The following is a 19,591-nucleotide window of genomic DNA, read 5'->3' on the forward strand; positions in this document are numbered from 1 at the left end:
TTACGATCTCCTGGGTAAGTAGTCACAGACAGGACGGGTTGCAACAGGATACCCACTACCACCACTGAGCCACAAATAGCAAGAATAGAAGAGAAGGCTCAAATTAACTATGCCACAAGGAATCAAGGATCCAGATCCTGAGTGAGGGGTGTCCTGTAGAATGACTGTCACAGGCTAGGTCTGGTGGCACATACCTATAATCATAGCACTTGGAAGACTGGGTCAGGAAAGCAGCCGTGAGTTCAAGGCCAATTTGTTAGTACCAATCTTCTAGTGCTACATAAGCAAGACCCTGTCTCAGAAACATAACACAAAACAAAAACAGAACAAATAGAAATCTCAAGTATCTCGATAGTTCTAACCAAGTGATAGTCTGTAAAAGTAAACCTGAATATTAGAGAATAAAAGAGCCTTATGAAAAATTATCAGAAGTAATAAGACTTTTTTATGTGGTGGATAATTTGAAAATTAAAATCCAGCAAGACATCTCATAATGACCTATCTTGACTGATGACACAGGATGGTGGTACCATAAATATATCACATAGTAATGTGGCAGCCACTTTTGTTTCTGTGAGAACACTGTGACAGTCACACAATGATGAAATCAATTTATAACACAGTTCTTAGAATACATTTCTCAAAAAAAATACCAACCTATTATGCCAAGACCTCCTATTAATTGGATCACAAGGAAATGTAAAGTAATTAAACTAGAGATGTAAAGGTGGTTATGTAGGAGCACATTTTCATGAATCTGAGATACACACCGAAATGCTTGTGGGTATAATGTCATATAATTGGGGTCTGCCTTCAAGCTGTCCATCAAATAATTTGAAGCTTAAGAAACTAATTTAACAAAATGTTGCTACATGGGTGTTCGTTGAACTTTTATTTTATAATTTCTCATAAGCTAAAAGTGTTTTTAGGATAATTTTTCTCAAAGTCATGCTTCTAAAATCTGGCTCAAGCAATGGTCCTGGCTCAGTTTCCCGTGGATGATACATTTGGAGAGGGCGGAAGTAGGGACCACAGTCCACGGTTTCTGCCTTATAGACTCTCTCCATAACTAGGCTAAAGATGTGAACATTTGTCAATAAGGCAAATCAAAATATATACTCCAATCTTACCCCAACTTTGTATCTTGGAGCTGTCCATAAAGGAATTATCTGACCTACCTTATCTGCGAATACACTTATTTACTGTGTAGGGAGATGTTGATATTGAGGCCTGATTCCCCAATTGGTTCTTGATTTGGTCTTTAAAGGAGGCCGGAACAGGAAGGAAGGAACAGGTGGGACTTCCGGTTTCCAGCAGGAAAAGGAGACCGTAGGGAAAGGGCGTGGCTTTGGAGCAAGAAGCACGCAGCTATCTTGTAAAATCTTGGGGAAGCTTGAACCAGCAGCCTCTGCGGCCAGCGGATAGCCAAGGAGGTCGCAGAGGCTAGCTGATACAGGCTGACTGGTAAGTCTCGGGCAGGAGATTCTGTGCCCGGCAGTTGTGCTAGTAGGCAAAATTTAAAGTAATAGAAATGAGTGGTTTTCATCCTTAGAGCAAAGGTGAGTAAAGAGAGAGGCCGGGTTGGACCAATGATGGTTTAGCGAAGCTAAGCCGAGAGGAACAGAAGAGCCAGAAGTGGAGCTGTTAGCTGATCTCCGGAGCTTAGCCCGGAAGGGCCAGAGCGTGGGCAGCAGTCACATGCAAAAGGGAGGGGGGGAGATGTTTTTTTTTTTTAATTACATGCAACATTACGGTGACCGAATATCTTAACAAGAAGCAACTTAAGGCCTGCAGGGTTTGTTTTGGCTGACAGTCTGAGGGGCTACAGTCTACGTGGCCCGAAAGTCACGGTGGTAGAAGCATGAGGCAGCTGGTCACAGTTTGCACCCAGAGCTATACAGAGAAACCCTGTCTAAAAGCAGAAAAGACAGTGCTGGTGCTTAGCTCATTTTCTCCTTTTTTTTCAGTTCAGGACCTTAGTCCATGGATGCCCCACCCACATTTAGCTAACCCGATCTAGAAACTCCCTCCCTCACAGGCATGATGAGCTATTTGTCTCCTAAATAATTCTGGATCCTATCAAGTTGAAAATCCGTGTGAAGCATCGTATTCTCACCTCAAACGATGCCCCGCTCCACGCCTGCAAGGCAAGGACACTGTTCTGAAGGAAAGACTGCAATGAATAAACACAGAGGCACTTCTGGGTCTTTCCACAACATCTGTTAATATTAGCTCAGATACTTTTTGTTCTATCATAGGTCGCCATGATTGTCCGTGCTTTCATCATGCATATGCAACAAACCTGGAGGACAGGGTTCAAAATGTTTCCTTAAAGTTAGATGCATGGAAGTGTCAGGTGATCAGCCCCCGAGATGGCCTGTAAGCTCCACTCTAGATACTGAGCTATATGTGGTCATTTATCTGCACCCACTGCAGATATTATATTCCTTATAATAAAAGAACAAATATGCTTCCCTGACATCTATGACAACTGAATAAATTTAGTCAAATCTGAGGAGAGTCTATGGACCATTATTTCTGCTGATCAGTTATAAAAAAAAAAATGGGTAAAAACCACCTTGGGCTTGAGGTTGGCATGTAGTGTGGGGGACTGAGCCCTGAGTGTCAGTAATCTGATGCTGTCAGTACTGAGCTAAAGGACTATGCTGCAGAATTATGCTCTTGTTATCTAGTGGGGAGATAGTCCAACATTTTTGGATGATAGCAGAATGCTGTGCTAGCAATTATAGTGTAAGAGGTAAGCAGAGGAAAATGCTTCGTTTTCCTACTGAGTGACTTCATAACTCTCCAACTCTGGTGGTTACCACACACAGTCTAACTCTTCCTGCCTGACACAGGAGCCTCACACCAACCAGTCTTTCTCCCTGATGATTTCCTTTTTTCTGTCACTCTCTTCTTGTTTCAGTTCTCTACCTCCTAAATGCCCCAACAGGAGTCACCAGAGACCTTGTGTGGCCCTTGAAGAGGTGTAGGGAGAGAGGCTTCCCACGTCCATCTGGCTTCTGTGTCATTGATATTAAACCCAAGGACTGTGCTTGAGTGCATGGCCTTATTCTCATGCACTGATAATTGTGTGTGTGTGTGTGTGGACGCGCGCGCGCGCGCGCAAATGTTCTTACGTGTACATACATGTGCAACTACATCTGGCTTGTACACAGGTGATGCGGATTATACTCAGCTCAGTGCCTCATGCCTGAGCAGCAGGTATTTATTGCCTGAGCTATCTCTCCATCGCCAATTATTTTTCAGAAGATATCATTCTTTCCATGGGTAAGAGGTGTGCCCATGGCCCAGTATACATCAAAATCTTCACATCTGAGCCCATCATGTTCCAACACTCATTAACAGAAAGCATCAGAATTTGTTCTTAAATAATTTATTTTTTAATATTGACTTTTGTGAAGTTACAGTTCTTTAATACAATCTGAAGTCCAAAAAAGGTAGACCCCATCCTTTGAAAGTCAACTGTGCAAATTTCACATACTTTCTATAATAAGTATAAATAATGGTTTCACATTAACATTGAAAATCAATAGACACAAAATATTAGACTGTCAACTTTGAAAGAGCTAGATAATGTTGCATTGTATTTTCACATCTTTGGCAAAGAAGGACAAAGATGGACGTCTGGGGAAGACACATAGCAGATAAGGAGAGAAAAGGCTCCATAGAGTTAGACATCACAAGTCTCTTCAGGTGCTGGGCTGGACCCCAGATGTCAGCCTTTGTCTCTGCAAAGCTGCATTTCCCTCCTAAAGCAAGTCCAAAGCACACAGTGAAGCTGCAAGCAGTGCCAGAAACTTCCTCATCCTTATGGCTACTGGCTGTGCTGTTTCAATGTTCCTATCCAGTACCCAAGGGGCACGACAATTACACAGTAGGCAAAGGTAATCAAGGGCCACATATCTGTGTCCCTTCCCACTTTCACCTCACTCCATCCCTATCTTCTCTTCAAAGAGGTAGGATACTCAGAAGCATCTATAGAAGACAGACACCAATTTCTTCTTGTGCAGCCAGGAGGTCATAAGAAGCATCAGATTCTAGAGACTTATTCATAAAGCAACCCTTTCTTTCCTAGGGAAGCAACACGTAGAGAGAGAAGACAGTCACCCCACCACAGTCTGTGGCCAGGAACTTATCAAGTCCCCAGGACATGGTGGAAAGCAAATATGTTTTTCAAGAGAATACTATAGAAGAAAATCTTCATTTAAATAACTTTGAAGTTCATAATAAATAAACCAGAATGATGGCTTCCTTTAAGAAGGCAGCTTGTTGAATTCACGTAACAAGCTGTATAGACAGGGTCGAGCTGACTACAACCAGAAAATAGGTTGTTATTATTCAGTCTTCCTACTACCTCTAGGAAACCATTTCAATATTTTTAAAAAATCCCTCATACATAATATAAGGGTATATTACATATGTACACACTCTGATACACACCTCAGTCCAAACTTATTCTCTTTGGAGCGGGAGACAACAGCCGACACTGGCATGTCTTCCCACGATGATGTTCCGCTGTGTAGAAGGTGCATACAGTCGAGAGCAGCTTGTTTTGTCTCCATGGGAACATGTGTCATTACAGCAGCCACAGGACCTGTGTGCGACTCTGCTTTCCCGCAGAACTGTGGGCGCCAAGTCGACAGGTAGGGACGCCCACTGACCGCACATGCGCTCTGCCAACATCCGTTTTCCCTGAGCTGCCTCTGCCATCTCGTGGAGGGCCTCCGTGCTCTAAGAACTCAGCTTTGGCTCTCGGAGAGAAGCTTCCAGTTAGCAGTCGGATGGATGGTTCCAGTCTCCATCCCACCTTCCCATAAGCCTTTCTTCCTGTTCCCTGACAGCCAGACTCAGGAACTGCTGCCAGTCCTAGCATGCCTTCCCTGTCTAAAGATCTCCACAGCCTCCTGGTAGACGAGCAGCAATGGCTTCAGGCTGAACGTGGCATCATGCACTGCCGGTAACCAGGTCTAATCCCAGCCCACCAGGGCATAGTCTTGGTTACTAACCTGATGGTCACGGCCATTATGAACAAAGAGCTTATCTTGCCTACTTTGTTCAAAGACACTTGAAGCCACTCTCCCAGGGCCCACCCTTCTGTGGCACTCAGGAGTCTGGACCACAGCACCACTCTGAATAGCAGTTTGAGGCTCCTTCTTGCTGGACCAGTCAATGCGTTCAGCCATGTACTTAGCCATACATCTGCTTGAACTGGTAGCACTCATTGCAGTAGCCATTACACTTGGCATTGCCGAAATGATCGCAAGCAGGGGCCCGGCAGCGCTGTTTAGGGGGCTCTTCAGGAGTGGGCTCAGCCCGCTGGGCCACAGAACCTACTCGCTGGCTTGGGTGCTGGCACTCCATACAGAGTTCCTCACTGCGACAGGCCAGGATGTTCTTGCAGGAGGCCCGGGCACACTTGGGTCTTGAGGCTCCCTGTGTGGTTCGAGGCATGTCTCTGCGCTGGCTTGTTCTCTATGTGGGAAGAACACGGAAAGAGAAAGGTGTCAGGAGACCAGAGGGATTTCAAATTAAGAGGATGGATTCTACCGAGGGTTTGATCTGCCTGAGAGAAATATGTGTGTAACTGAGGACCCAAAGCTCCCACCAGTCCCAGCAGAAGCTGATCACCTGGTTCTGTCTGAGGGAACATTTTGTTTGTTTGTTTGTTTCCCCCTGACATGCCAGTGTTTGGAAGCATCCTTGATGTTCAGGATAAAGGACTTTTTGAGAAGCTTGCTTCTCTTTCAATTCTAACATGTCCCTGATCACCCTGGCTTTTGGGATTCTTACAGAGGGTTTCAGTCTATGGCTGAGTGTAAGGCTTTTCAGAATAAATTCTACATGTACTTAGGTCATGCAATATATCCACCTCAAGAACCAATAAAACGTGGCTGGTTTTTCTAAGCTCTCTTCTGGCAGATTTTTTCTAAGGAGCCCTTTGTCCTAAGGAGACAGCCTGGCTGTCATAGATGAAGGACCTGGATCCCAGAGGGGTCAAGCTCCACCTAATGTCTCACCAGTTGTTCTTCCGTCCTTCTTGCCTCATGAAATCTCTGGTTCTGAGCTTCGATGAAGCACTTCTGACAGTACCCTTCAAACATGGTGCTTCCGAGTGTGCCGCACTCCCTGCCCAGGCATGGGACGTTGTTCTGGAACCTGGGGGCCGGGGAACCAGCTTTCCCAGAGGCAGTGACAAACTCTACAAAAGAGCAGATGCTAGTCAGTATCCCATCTGGGTTACGGTGCACACAGACACAGAGGTTGGAGAAGAATTGGGTCCCAGCACAGAAGAGCACAGCCTTAAGCAGGTACTTGAGACCAAACTGACACAGTAAACATCTTTGGTGATACTGATCTTGAACTTTGAACCCGGACCACCGATCAGTCAAAGGTCAAACAGCAGACATTAACTGTTTAACAGCCCTTTCGGCTGGAGATTCCTAAGCCACAAAGTTTTCCTGGTGTCTGTAGATACTTCCTGTTCCTTGCTAGCACTTTTTAGACCATCTCACAGATGTTGCTGAAGTCTAAACTCTACATGGACGACAAACACTCAATAGGCTTAGTAAAACCAGCCCACAGTTTGGTGTGGCAGTACATGTCTAAAATCCCAGCTCTCAAGGGGCAAAAGCATATAGATTGCCAGGACTCTGAGGCCTCCCTGAGCTTCATACTGGGTTCATCTGGGGCTAGCATGAATTATATCTATAGGATACTTTTAATTTAGAGTCCATGGTAACTAGAGCTATGTAATGAGATGCTGCCTATTGCTTTCAGGTACAAATGCAGAGCAAGAGCGACTGTCCCCAACCACAAACCAATGGGATGGTGTAGTGAGATGCGATTGCTCTGACTGCTGAGACAGGTTACTTTCCTGACGCTCAAGGCCCTTTCTAGCCAGTAGCTACTGCAAGAGGCAATCTCCGAGTTCACTCACGTTTATTCTCTCTGTATTCGATGAAACAGAGAGTGCAAAAGCCCTTGTTTTCCGGAGTCCCAAAATACGTGCAGCCAGCTTTTCTGCAGTTGCTTGTCCCTGTTCTGTCTCCTGGAGTCCGTGCTGCCTGGGAGAGGCAGCCAGAGGGGGAGACATTTCCAGCTCGGTGGCAAGAGTGTGGGGTGAGACTTTGGATGAGTTGCGAAGGGTCAGACTTGGAGCGTTGGTGACAGGAGGGAGGGATACTGGAAATGAGGCTGGGTGTGGGCTCTGCTGTAGTCCTTTTGAAACAGGTACTGCAGATGCCATTAAATGTCCGAGTGACATCCTGACGGCAGGCTTGGCACTTTCCCGGGTCTGCAGTGTGGCTGGCACTAATCTGCCGGGCGTTGTGGCAACGCTCACAGAATCCATTATGCTGCACATTCAACGTAAAAGGGCATCCAGGGCTCCTGCACTTCATTGCAGTGGTCTCACTGAACAGAAAAAGGCTGGGCGCCGTGGGTGGGGCTGAATGAGGCCCTCCAGCCGTTTCCTCCGGGCTCCAGTTTGAGGAGCCAAGTCCCACGCCTGGGAGTCCTTCGGGGCCCATCTTCGAGTTCAGTTTTGGGAGTTTGCTCTGGTTCTTTTGGCGCCTCTCTGAGCATTCGTGGCATAAAGGCTGAGTGTTCACAGACATGAAGAAAGGACAGTTGGGTGTCTCACATTTTATATCCATGAGTGACAGCTGCGGTGTGGAAGGCTCCAAAGGGTTCTGCGCATGCGTCCCTCTCCTGCCCTGGTCACTGTTCTCCTGCCATTTCTTGTATTCATGCTGAACAAGCTCAAAATAATCGTCTACCAGGTTTATTTCTTTGGGTAAGTTAGCTTCATCCAACCTAGAGAACAAATAGGAAAATAAGTGAGCCCAAATAACACAAGACCTTATTATATCATTAGCTCCTAGAATGCATTTCCAGAATGCAGTCCAGGGCAATAACTTCATAACCAGCACCAAAACGTAGGCTTATGACAGGACACGACCAGCGCTTATGCTAGGCGCTTCCTGTCACGCTCTCTAGTCAAGACGACACATCAAAGGACACTACTTACTTTGCAGCATTGATCAGGTGAGTCGTGCCATGGTCCCAGCCTTGCACAGGGATCTCCATCACTACCAAGTACTCCTTTAGAAGATTTTCCTTCATCTCATTTTCTGGGTCTGTCAAAAAGTGAACTTTTAAGTCTTCAAACCTACCCCGGTCTCTGTTAACAAGTGGGACAGCTCGAATTTCTGAAGGGGGGAGAAGAATAATGTGTGAGTAAAATATTATCCTGCTAAATGATGGTACAGATAAAGTCATAGCATGATTCCAATTTAAAGATACAAAAGGCATATAAAGAGTAGTAAGACATCCTGCTGCCCTCCCTATCTTTCAACATCATCTGCCTTCTAATTCCATGCCTTTTAACCCTGACCCTTAAAAAAAAAAAACCTAGATTCCATAGATGAGACAAAAATGTGTTGGTTTTTTTTGAGTCTGTATTAATTGTTTAATATCTTCTTTTCTGCAAATGACAAATTTCTCTTTTTCCTTATGGCTGAATAAAACTCCATTGTGTATATCTATCATGGATGTATATTCATCCATCCATCTGTCGATGATCACCTAAGCTGATTTTTGTAACCACAAAAAGGAGACAGTAGATTTGAACTGGTTAAATTCTCATGCGGCCCCCCTCCCCCAGTCTGACCCGAGTTAGAATCTTGACTTTGCCAATGTCTAAGATTCAATGACTTAGGCATGTCATTTAACCTTTTGAGTTTCCGTGGCCTCATCAATAAAATAAGACGGCTCCTGCCAACATCTCAGAAGGACACCATGAGAGTGGAATGAAATAATATTGCCTAGCACCCTAGCACGGAGCTCACCATACATTAAGGTATTATAAGAATAGCTAAACATCTACCTGCTCTCTGCCAAGCATGATACTGAGGCTCTGTGCACCTTAATTGGGTCATGTAGTAATAGGGGTGGAAGTATGCACACATGACTGTCCAGCCTATGTTTACCATGCTGAATGTACTTCCCAAGTCACACCAAAGAAGATGGAGGCATAGCATGTTCACAGCTATTGCATTACTAGGCCAACATGTTTACCTCTAATCTGAAAATCTCAAATCTATGAATCTGACTGGACTTGGAAGCATTTAGATTTCTGATTACCGATGCTGACATGGTCAAGACTCTGAAATCTGAAATGATATTGATCCTAAGCATCTCACAGAAGGGGTGTTTAATCTTCCGTGATTAATGACAAGATAACACACCTAAACAAAACCATTTCAACTGGGAACAAAGAGCAAGGCCTGGGACTCCAGGATCCATCAGGGTCATGAAGAGGAACTGATGTTTTCTTACCAGGTCCACTGTCCTTCAGGGTCACCAGAGGTACAAAGTGCTGGCTGTCATAGCCAAGGACGATGGGATATCTGTAACATTCCTGGGCAGGCCAGTGGAGAGGCAGATAAATCCCACCCACTTTCAAAGGAGCAAAATTGGAACCCGATTCCAAACTTCTTAGCATTTTGTCTGTTGACAGAAAGAGAAAACAAGGTAAGACCCCAGGTGACTTCCGTGAAGCTCCCTCCACTGTCAGCTGACAGCTGTAGGGCGGACGAGGGGATGGGAGTGGGGGGGGGGGGGGATGATCAATTTATCCTCAGAGCTGACGTTCACCTGGCGAACCAAGAAACTCTCTGAGGCACCTCACCTGAGATGACAATGATGGGTCTTCTGAGGATGTTGCTGAGGACAAATATGTGGATTTCTTCCAGGGAATTGTACTGAAGTCCACTTCGGGCGGCGGGCGTGTCTGCTGATGCCATTTTGACCAAGTTGTCCCATTCATCATTCCAGTTCTAGGGAGAGAGAGTATGAGAGGAATGGATTAACAACCCTCTCAGAGGTTACTCCGCATCTGTCTGCTGTAGAAACTCCATTCACCCTTCTTCATTGAAAGATGACTCATTCAAATGTTCATCCTCTCCCTAATATTGGTTTGGTTCCTTTACTTTTTTCCACTGCAGGGCAGGCTCAGAACTGATGGGAGATACAGACAGCATTGCTTTCATAAAAATCCCCCACTGGGGGTGCTGAGAATAGTTCAGTTGGAAGAGTGCTTGCCTAACTAACATACATGGTCTTGGGTTTGATGCCCTACATAAAATCACACTGTGGTGCATCCCTGCAATCCCAGCACTGTGGTGGTAGAGGCAGAAAGAGCATCTTCAGCTACATAGCAAGGTCATTTTCTGCTACATAGCAAGTTCAAAGACAGCCTGAGCTACATGATACCCTAGCTCAAAACAAAAACAAAAACAAAAAATACATGACACTGAAGCTCTGCTTCCATTGTTTCTGAACCAATCCCAGGTTATGGTTGAGGATTAAAAGGTACATTCTTGCCTGGACTGGTTGGCATAGCTAAGCCAGGAAACTCTGGGAAGTGCTCAAGAAAAGGTTGGATGACAACGAAATGCACACCCAGGGATCTGCTGTCCAGATTTAGCCTAGAGAGTGCCTAAGGCCTGGGGTTAAACCGGCAGAAGGCTCTTGGTGTTTTCCACTGAGTGGTCAATGCTTAGCTCAACTCATATGACTTAGTAAGTCATATGTTCCTCAGGGGACAGGGACTGGCCCAGAGTAGCCCTTGTCTACCAGGGCTGCCACACGAAAGCAAAACATACCCGAGTGTCGTAGCAAAGTCCCGTTTCCACGAATTCCTGAGATTTCAGAGACTCCAGCTGCCAGCGGAATTTAAAGTTCCGAGTGTCTGTCTCCTTAAGGGTGCTGCAGAGGGCCTTCCTCAGGACCAAGTCGGTATCCTGAACACCCCACATGTACTGACAAGCTGCGTGCATGAGGCAGTTGCCATCACCTGGGGACAGAAGGGAGCTGTGAGGAGCAAAGTTAAGCAGCCCAAAGTGAATGCCCTTCCAAGGTTCTCAGGAAAGAGTTAAGACCACTGCTGGGGACTGTCTGGTTGATTTTTAACCAAGGGCCAGCTGATAACATTCTATAAGGAAGCTTTTCATTCTTCTGTGTAATGCATGGTGCCGACAGTGGGGGGTGTAATGCAGACAGTGGGGGGGGTGCCAGACCACTTCCATTGGAGCATGGCTCTGCACCTAACTGGTCTGTATGACTTTGGGAACATCCTTGAAAGTCTTTTCTTGTCTAGTTGGTGGGATGAGGGCACCCACTTAGGAACTCTACAGTCCTTTCTTCGTAGTAATCTTTGGTTTGCTGGTAAGGACTTGATACTACTATTCTCTAGTTCTAAGGAAGGTTTTCCATCCAAGGCACCATACACATGAGGAAACCACTGTGGCTCGGCCTATCTAGATAGGGCTGGTCTGGCTATGACTCAGTGGTAAATGACTTGGCCATTCACTTGAGCTGTGGGGACCTGGGATTTTCCTCTCCTAGCTTATAAAGTAGGAACGACAGTACCAAATAATGCAGGCCCTGTCCCTGCCTCCAGTGCATTATGAGGAATGCTAGGCAAGGGTTCTACCAGTGAGCTCCCATCCAGTCCCAGACTGCATTCCTTCCCATGCCCCCAAATAGTAAACATTTAGGGAAATCATTTAATATAAGACTAGTTGATTCTTCATTTGCCTTTGGAAAGTATTATATAATTTTAATTTTTAAAAAGTTTGAAGTGTGTGTGTGTGTGTGTGTGTGTATTTAATATTATTCTGTCAGTAAGACAACAAAGCTATTTGACATTCCATCAAATTCTAAATATAGTGAAACTGTAAACAAGCTGTCAAATCCATATCCAGGGCCATTTTTCCTTCAGTGTGCATGCTTCAAACAGTTCCCTGAACTAATGAACAGAAAAGATCACTAGAGCCTAGTGTCTAGGCTGATATGTGGCAAGGGCTGCATTCTGTTGAAATTTCCCCTTTGCAAAATCTAGAGCAAAGATAAGGCTTTTTTTTTTCTCTCTTCTTCTTCTTGGGCTTACTTTCAGTTCTTTATTGAGATGCACCAGTATAAAATTCCCTAAGTAACATGTGGAATTCCCCAGTGCGAAGATATTTGACTAGCAATTGAGCAACAGTTGTTGTACGTTTTGTTCTGGTGTGTAGACATTTAAACTGTGAACTGCACCCTGGACTTTCCAAGTGGGTGTGGCCAGGCTGAGCTGGAACCAGGCTACTCACTATACAAGTGAAATTGCTACGGCCAATAGAAGCTGGAATTTTCATGAAGTTTCAATTTTATGCCACCTACTCCCTTCCTCATCCACCACAGTCTCAGATCCTCAAATGCAGACTTGTGAATCACCCCCTCCTCAAGCAGACCTTCCTTTGAAGAAAACCTCCTGGAGGGGAGGGGTTTTTAAAAGGAAAGAAAAGATGCTAATAATAATCCAATCGGCAGAAAGCCACTTCTTCCCCCCACACCCCTTACTCCTTAAAAATACTTTCTTTTTCATAACTTTTCTTCAAAGCAGAGAAATTAGGATTCCTTGAACCCAACCCGTAACCAAAATACCTTTGCTTTTCTAGTTTTATTTGTAGCGTGAATCCTTGCTGATTTAAATGGCAAAGGACGTGTTTAACATTTACATTGCATTTTTTTTTCTACAGGAAACTAGATATTTCCTCTGTTAAGGAAATACTATATAATATCTGCTAATGCCATGAGTGGCAAGTAAAATAAGGCTTTTCATTTTTCTACCCCATTTCTAATTCTCTCAACTCCATCTCTCCTTTTGTAACAAAATGGGACATGGTAAAAACCACAAACTGTCAGGTTTATAAGCCCCTCGATGACAACTTGATTGTCTGCTTCTAGGCATCACTCGACTTAATGCCAAGAACAAGGTAGAGAATCACTGTCTCCAGCTTTTTCTGTATTTTAAGCGTCTAAGCCTCATAAATATAGGGAAGATGTATAAGAGTCCCTGGAATCAAAACAAACAAAACCCCACATCCACCCATCACTAAGTTACTCAAGTCAAGAACAGCCAACGTTAATGTACCAATTAAGTTATTAAGCTAACGATCCTAGCTCCATCACTGCCAACAAGAATTTTCTACTCTTGGATGTGTGTGTGTGTGTGTGTGTGTGTGTGTGTATACCCACAGAATGTAGTCACTGATACAAGAAAATGAAATTGTGCTCTTACCTATATGGTATTTAATTGATCTCATGTGTTCTCTTTTCTTATAATAATAAATGTCAGCATTGTACAGCCAGAATTCTGTAACTGCCTGAAATGATATCATTGGATGTTTCTGCCAATATTCTTACTCAAAGGACATGGTTTTAAAAAGTTGAGATAGAATAGCTATCAGTGGTAAAGTTCTTTGTGTACAAAAGGCAGACACTGGCTGTTTGATACAATAGGCGTGGGTACTCCTTAATGACAACACAATTATCTGCTTCTATACTTCACTTGATTTGATTTGCCAAGAACAGTGCAAAAAAGCTGTGTCTCATTTGCTTAGGCAAGAGAACCTAGGTAAGGGGGGCAGAAACAGGAGAATCTCCTGTCATTAACACCACTTGTTTTGAATCTAGAAAATTCCATCAACACAGGAAGAACAAGAACATCACTACATTTTCCTAATAACAGTGGCAAACAACTGTGATTCTGATTTTCAACACTCTACTTCCCTTCTGAACTTAAAACCTTTTAAATCCTTTCCATTCTGGCCAGTGAAGGACATGTTATAGATGATTCAACCAACATAAGCATTAGAAAGATTAATCCCCCAACTGGGGCACAGGGTTTAGAAATGCATCCTAAAAGCCTCCATGCCCTCTGTAACCTAACACACATGCACCTAGAAAACACCTTAAATACAAATATCCAGCAGCTGGCTGCAGCAGTGCACACCTGCTGTCCCACCACCCATTGATGGAACAGAAAGATCACAAGTTCAAAACCAGCCTAGGCTACACAATGAAATCCTGCCTCAACACAACAGTGGACTCATCAGACACATTCACAGCTATCATTAATCCCTTTAGAGAGTTTCTATAGGTGCCCGTTTAATGCCATTAAAAAGCATCCCCAGAAGCAGTCTCCCTGGCAACTAGGGTACTGGAGGGAAAGAGCAAGCCTTACCGTTGGTTTTCAGAGCCACAAGCTTCCTGACTTCACGACACCAGTTGAGCTTCTTCTGGCTTTCCAGGGAGGCCTGGACACTTCTGTCAATGAGTGCTTTGTGGATGATCTCTCGAAACTGTGGGCAGAACTGGCATGTCCTGAACATCTCCAGCGTGTAGCGGTGCATGGTTTTAAAATGATGGATAATCCCATTGGTAGGTTTGAAAATGTCTTCTGGGGTCCTCTCTCTTATCTTCACAGCTTTCCGCATGTTGCTCAAATACAAAGCCTGAGGAAGAAGTTGCTCAGCCATGGTCCTCTTCGACAAGGCCTGAAGAGGAAGGGGAAAAGCCCATTCCGTTAGCCTGCCTTTAACACTGTTCCCATAGAGCTGGCGGCAGGAAACCCCAGTGTTTGATCTTGTCATTACTCTAATCTGTAGGTAAAAGATCTTAGTCACCTCTCCTCCCAGGATACTAGCTGGCCCTGGAGATTAACTCACACTGGACTGTTTTAAGTTACATCACTTTTAAAGATTAGTCTAAACAAGAGAAGGAAGGCGGAGCGTGGGTCCTGAGGAGGAGGGGGAATAACCCGTGCTTTCAGTAATGTTTGTCAGTGGTCCAAGTCTGTCTCTCAGCAACAGGTACTGCTCCACAAAGCCAACCCCACGTCGCTCTGATGTCACTCATCAGAGTCCCAAGTCTAGGCCGTCACTGAAGACCACCACTATCCAATCCTCGCTCTTGACTCCCGTGTAGATGCAGGTCATTCGAACATCCCCTTCTTGATGCTGCAAAGGCAGCAAATGCTTTTTGGAAATCCCATGTGGCATCTAGCCGCCGCTTGGTATTTCCTGTTTCTTATTGGCCCCAAAGAAATGTATAAAATACTTGGTTTCAGAGAGTTTATGATATTTATAAAGGGTCAACACCAAATTGTTTTATAACCAACAACAAAACAAAGCTTCTTCCTGGCAGGATGCTTTGCAATTTTAAAGACAAATAAATGTCAGCTGGATTTCAGAACCTTGCCACCGAACTTCATAGCATGAGACAAATGAACAGTGTAATAAGGTATATTACACCTCTCAGAAAAAAAACAATCGGAGAGCCCTGTGATTTCAACTCAAGCAGACCAGTATTTATTGTTGCCCAAGGTCCCAATGCTCAAAGACACCTCCCCTCTTTCTTTACCCTAAAAGGTTGAACACAATCAAAGGCGGAAGAAATGAAATCAGGAAGCAAATAGGAAGTATTTGAGTAGGGGTACCACTCAGGACAAAGAGCGGCCATATGACCCCCCCAAGCCAATTATGCAAGAATGAGGACTGATGATACGGACTGGACTGTGCTGAGCCAGTTCTGCTCCACTGTCCCTGCAGACCCTTCACAGGGCACTTGACCACACATCCTAATTTCCTAGAAGAAAGCAATGATTTGGAGCACCCAGGACGAAGTTTCTCAGCGAAGCTTAATACCATTGGGGTACCTTGCTATCCTCCAAGGTGAACTAACTCACCAGGTAAAAAAGGTGTTAAGACTATGCAAGAGGGAAAAGAAATCTAGAGATTAGAGAAATCTCTCTTGGGCAGGTCTGGGGTCTCTTAAGCCTGATACAGCAGTATAAATTATCTCCTTTTCTGCTTGAAAGGGAGAGGCTGCTATTAGGAATTTGCACTGGAGTGCTGAGGCCTGGAAGTTATTCTCTGTGTCTGATGACAGCTGCTCCTTGCAACTAGAATTAGGCTGAAACATAGGTTGAGACAAAACTACCACACATAAATCTCCTTGGTAATGAAGCAGTGGTCTCTCTCACCATGTCATCCATCCATCCATCCTCCATCCATCCATCCATCCATCCATCCATCCACCCATGAATGAATTCATGCAACCAGCAATGCCAGACCATTTATTTAAGGCCCATCCTTGTGCTTGATGCTATAGCTACAAATGTATGACTTCACTCCCAGCCTTGATATCACACAACCACTGCAGCTAAGGCAATGAAGGCAAGATCCGTCTCAGGCCCAGAAAGCACAGGAAGCCAAACCTCCCTATTTCCTATCTCAGTTCCTTGTTAGTCTTCTAATGGCAACCCTGAGGCCCAGCATTTGCAGCTCTCAGAAACAGGTAAGGAGAAGTTTAAGATCCTTGAGTTGCACCTCATTCTATTTTTTATGACTATTTCACTTTTCTGGACCTAAAGATCTTTTAGCGTAGATTGAAAAGTGGTGGGGGCTCGAAGACATGCCAATGTCAGTGTCTGCTAGCCTGCTATGACCCCATTCATAGACTCTCCCTTGCACTCCCTGGTTAAAACAAAGCTTAAACCTCTGCCCAAGTTTCCAGTTCTTGGACTTCCCCCACATTTAGAGAATAAATTTTCCTGACATATTATTGTTACGTTTTATGGGTAAAAAAAAAAAAACCAGCATTACCCTTAACTTTTAAAAATACATTTTTTACCTCACTGCCTTACAGATAAATTTCCCAATTTTTGTCACAGGATCAATAAGATTCTATAGAAGTTACTCATCAAAGTCTTTCCCCCGGTTTTATTTTTCCACTCTGAACAGATTTGTTTTTTGTTCTTGTTTTTTTTTTTTTTTTTGTCTGCGATGTGGAAACTTATGTATTATTTATCAACAGATACTCGGGCCATTGTTGGGAAGTACCCCTCCCCCCCAAAAAAAACCCATATAACGACTGCAAAAAATCCAAGGAGCATCTCAGACAACAAGAATGGAGACCTGATCGGTCGCTCAATAATCTGGGACATCAATGTATGGAAGGCAAATTAACCACGATCAGTTCCAAACGGTGCCCCCACTTGACCAGACTAGCTTTCCAAAGAAAGATCAGAGACCAAAAGAACTGAAAACAAAGCAAGCTCCAAAAGGAGCTCTTAATACCTTAGCTTTCCTGAGAGGCCAGGTGGCAGGATGTGGGATGACAGACCCGGATTGACAACCCCACGGTCTGAGTGTGGAGTCTCGGGGCTGCAGCTGGGAGTCTTACATGCCACCTAAAGTGGAGTTCCCAACAAGCAGGCCAGAGACTCATTTCTGCATGCATACTCTTCTTATACGGTGGCAACTAGGGACCTAGTGACAATCTCAAAGCACGCCCCTCCCCTCCACCTCCCGCCCTGCAACCCTCCTCCCACAGATCACTAAAAGGTTGGCTGACTAAAGCCTCCAAATTGGATTTGGTGGCCTCTGAGAAAACTATCCTCTGTTGAGCCAGTTATGCACAATATGGGAAGAAACCCCAGCGCGATTCTGCAAGGTCTACGTGCCTGTGAACATGCCGCGCTTGATTTCCAAAGGGGGGTGGGGTGGGTCACCCACGACCACAAGACCACACGACCTAGGGACCCGAAAGGTGACTGATTATCCATCAGCCAGCTGCAGCTCATGTCACCCTGCAGGATCGAAAAGGAATAGCTAGCTAACTAGTTGGCTGGAGAAACTTAGGGCTGTCAACCTAAACACCTGGCACCAGGACCTCAACTCTGGCCAACAATACCCCAACTCCAGGACCCCTGCAAAGCCAGAGCAAGGCAGTCCCACACTGCGCTAGCCGTGCATCCCGAAGCTGGCTGGCAGTGCACCCCCGCATCCTGCTAGACCTGCACCCCGCAGCCAGAGCACCCTCCGCTCACCTCTTGGGGCCGTGTGGAGCCCTCGCAGAGCCCAAGTGGCCGTCCGGCCGTCACTGGAGTGCGCCGCAGCAGCCGGGGGTTGCGATCCGGGTTGTGGTGGGGGTCGGGCCGAGGCGGAGCCCCATGGACGCCCGATCGGGCTCGCTGGCTGGGGGGTGTGCACGTCTTTCGGCGGCGGCCCGGCACACCGCTCCGCCTCCGGCTCTGAAGGCTGCAGACTGGGCAGTTCCCTTTTTTTGCCTTTCAGTTGTATGCTTTGCCAGCCACAGGGGATTTCCGAAGGACTTTGGGACTTTCCAGTCACGTGACCCCCGCGTGGCGCGCGGCCGGCCAGCAGAGGGCGCTCTAGGCCGTCCCCGCCCCGCCCCGCCCCGAAGAAACTCCTAGGTCCCGCCCCGGGGTGTCCCCCTGTGAGTCACCTGGGCATTTCGGAAGCTGCCTTCCACGTCACATCCATGTGGAAATCGCGGTGATGGGAACTGGAAATGCAATAGGTTCTTTTTTATAGCTTCTTTTCTGAAGAAAATCAGCTGTGAAAAGGAAGGGAAATTAGAAAGAAAACCCTAAAAACCACCCAGACACACAGGACCTCAGACTTGAAGCCTGCTTTGAAGTCTGGGTCGTGCATGTGGTGAGCACTTAAGAAAGAGCCCTCCGCAGGGTCCTGAAGGGAATTCAGAGAAAAAACAGCAGGGTTGTCCAAGCCATATGTGAGCTTCAGGCTGGCAGCAATGCAGACTGAGATCAGACGCCACGGTCCTGGTCCTGCAGCTTTTGAGTTACAGGGGCAAGGTCAAATTCAGAGAGAATTAGATTCACCTCCCCACCCCCACCCCGACACACCCTCCATTTCTCCTTTATTTCCTTGTTCCAAGGAGCATTTTACAGTTTAGAAATTGATTCAAGTTTATTGCTGGCTGTCCCCGATCCCACTACAGTTGTTTTCTTAGGTATTGCTTGGCTGGCCTGAGAATTAGTTCCCCCCAGGAAGCCAGTGGAGGGTAACCTTCCATATTGCCCTGATCCCTGAAAGGCGGCTTGCCTTTTTCTAGAAGGGAGAAAGCTTCACTTCACTTGGACGCAGGGGGGTTGAACTCTGCAGAGAGAGAGAAGCTGAAATGCTTTTACCTTCTTGGGGGTCCAAGAAAATAACACAAACCAGATAGAAACACTCCATGACGTTGTGACTTTAGGTATGTTTGCCAAGTTGCCAGACGTTTAAACTAGAAACAAGTGCTCCTTTCAACCCAGTACTGAGTGGGCTAGGTGACAGAGCACGATCGCATTTTTTGTTTGTAAAGAGAGCCTTGAAGCAAGAGTACTGACCATTACCCCAAGACTGGTCTAATGGCTCCCCCCACCCCACTTCACCCTACACATATCCTTCCCTGCTCCGTTTCTATTTAAAACCTGGTAGTATTTGTCTTATTTACAGACATTTTCAGCTTTGGACACTCAAACAATGGTAGTAATTTAAAACGGCATTCCTGCAGTATTTATTGTAGGCTCACAGAAGCTTTCACGTGAAGTTTAAAAAGATTAAGCACGTGCCCACAGTCTTTGCAGGTGTCTGTCTTGCTCCTAAAGCCCACATGAGAGGATTAACCACTTGACTATCTCTAGCCTGGGAATCCCACTGACAAACACAGCAACTAGCCACAATAGATACAGGCTCCACCCTCAGGAAACGCCCCAGGCACGCAGAGGTGATAAAAGATGCAGGACAGAAAAGCACACACCATTGCATAGACTATTAATCTGCAGACCACTCTCCTAGGCCGACCTCTGCAAATAGAACCAGCTGGCGTTCTGTTGTCTCAGACAACCGGTTCCTCAACGCATCCAGTATCT

The 19,591-nt window shown here is 45.6% G+C and overlaps 1 protein-coding gene across 3 annotated transcripts; it reads right to left on the bottom strand.

Annotated features, from left to right (window-relative positions):
• Positions 1-3,381: 3,381 nt before the first annotated feature.
• On the bottom strand, positions 3,382-17,983 carry Tnfaip3 (TNF alpha induced protein 3). 3 transcript variants are annotated; one of them, XM_052169619.1, is made up of 9 exons: positions 17,741-17,983; positions 14,093-14,405; positions 10,692-10,882; positions 9,716-9,863; positions 9,364-9,534; positions 8,054-8,234; positions 6,962-7,839; positions 6,042-6,223; positions 3,382-5,496 (listed from the first exon to the last, which is right to left on the bottom strand). In XM_052169619.1, exons 2-9 carry the CDS (start codon positions 14,385-14,387, stop codon positions 5,212-5,214), a joined length of 2,331 nt encoding a protein of 776 aa, XP_052025579.1. In that variant the 5' UTR covers positions 14,388-14,405; positions 17,741-17,983; the 3' UTR covers positions 3,382-5,211. The 3 variants fall into 3 exon arrangements, with proteins under 3 accessions (XP_052025579.1, XP_052025580.1, XP_052025578.1); XM_052169620.1 differs by lacking the exon at positions 17,741-17,983 and adding an exon at positions 16,989-17,142; XM_052169618.1 differs by lacking the exon at positions 17,741-17,983 and having other exon boundaries at positions 14,093-14,822.
• Between the last annotated feature and the right edge of the window lie 1,608 nt (positions 17,984-19,591).

This window comes from Apodemus sylvaticus, chromosome 23 (genome assembly GCF_947179515.1).
Source record: "Apodemus sylvaticus chromosome 23, mApoSyl1.1, whole genome shotgun sequence".
Lineage (NCBI taxonomy): Eukaryota > Metazoa > Chordata > Mammalia > Rodentia > Muridae > Apodemus > Apodemus sylvaticus.

Excerpts from the sequence above, each read along its gene's own strand:
- Tnfaip3 (XM_052169618.1), bottom strand. The coding sequence starts at position 14,501 with ATGACAAGATCAAACACTGGGGTTTCCTGCCGCCAGCTCTATGGGAAC. Across the intron at positions 9,864-10,691 it reads GACTTTGCTACGACACTCGG|AACTGGAATGATGAATGGGA; the intron begins GTATGTTTTGCT and ends CTCTCTCCCTAG. Across the intron at positions 9,535-9,715 it reads ACCCATCATTGTCATCTCAG|ACAAAATGCTAAGAAGTTTG; the intron begins GTGAGGTGCCTC and ends TTCTGTCAACAG.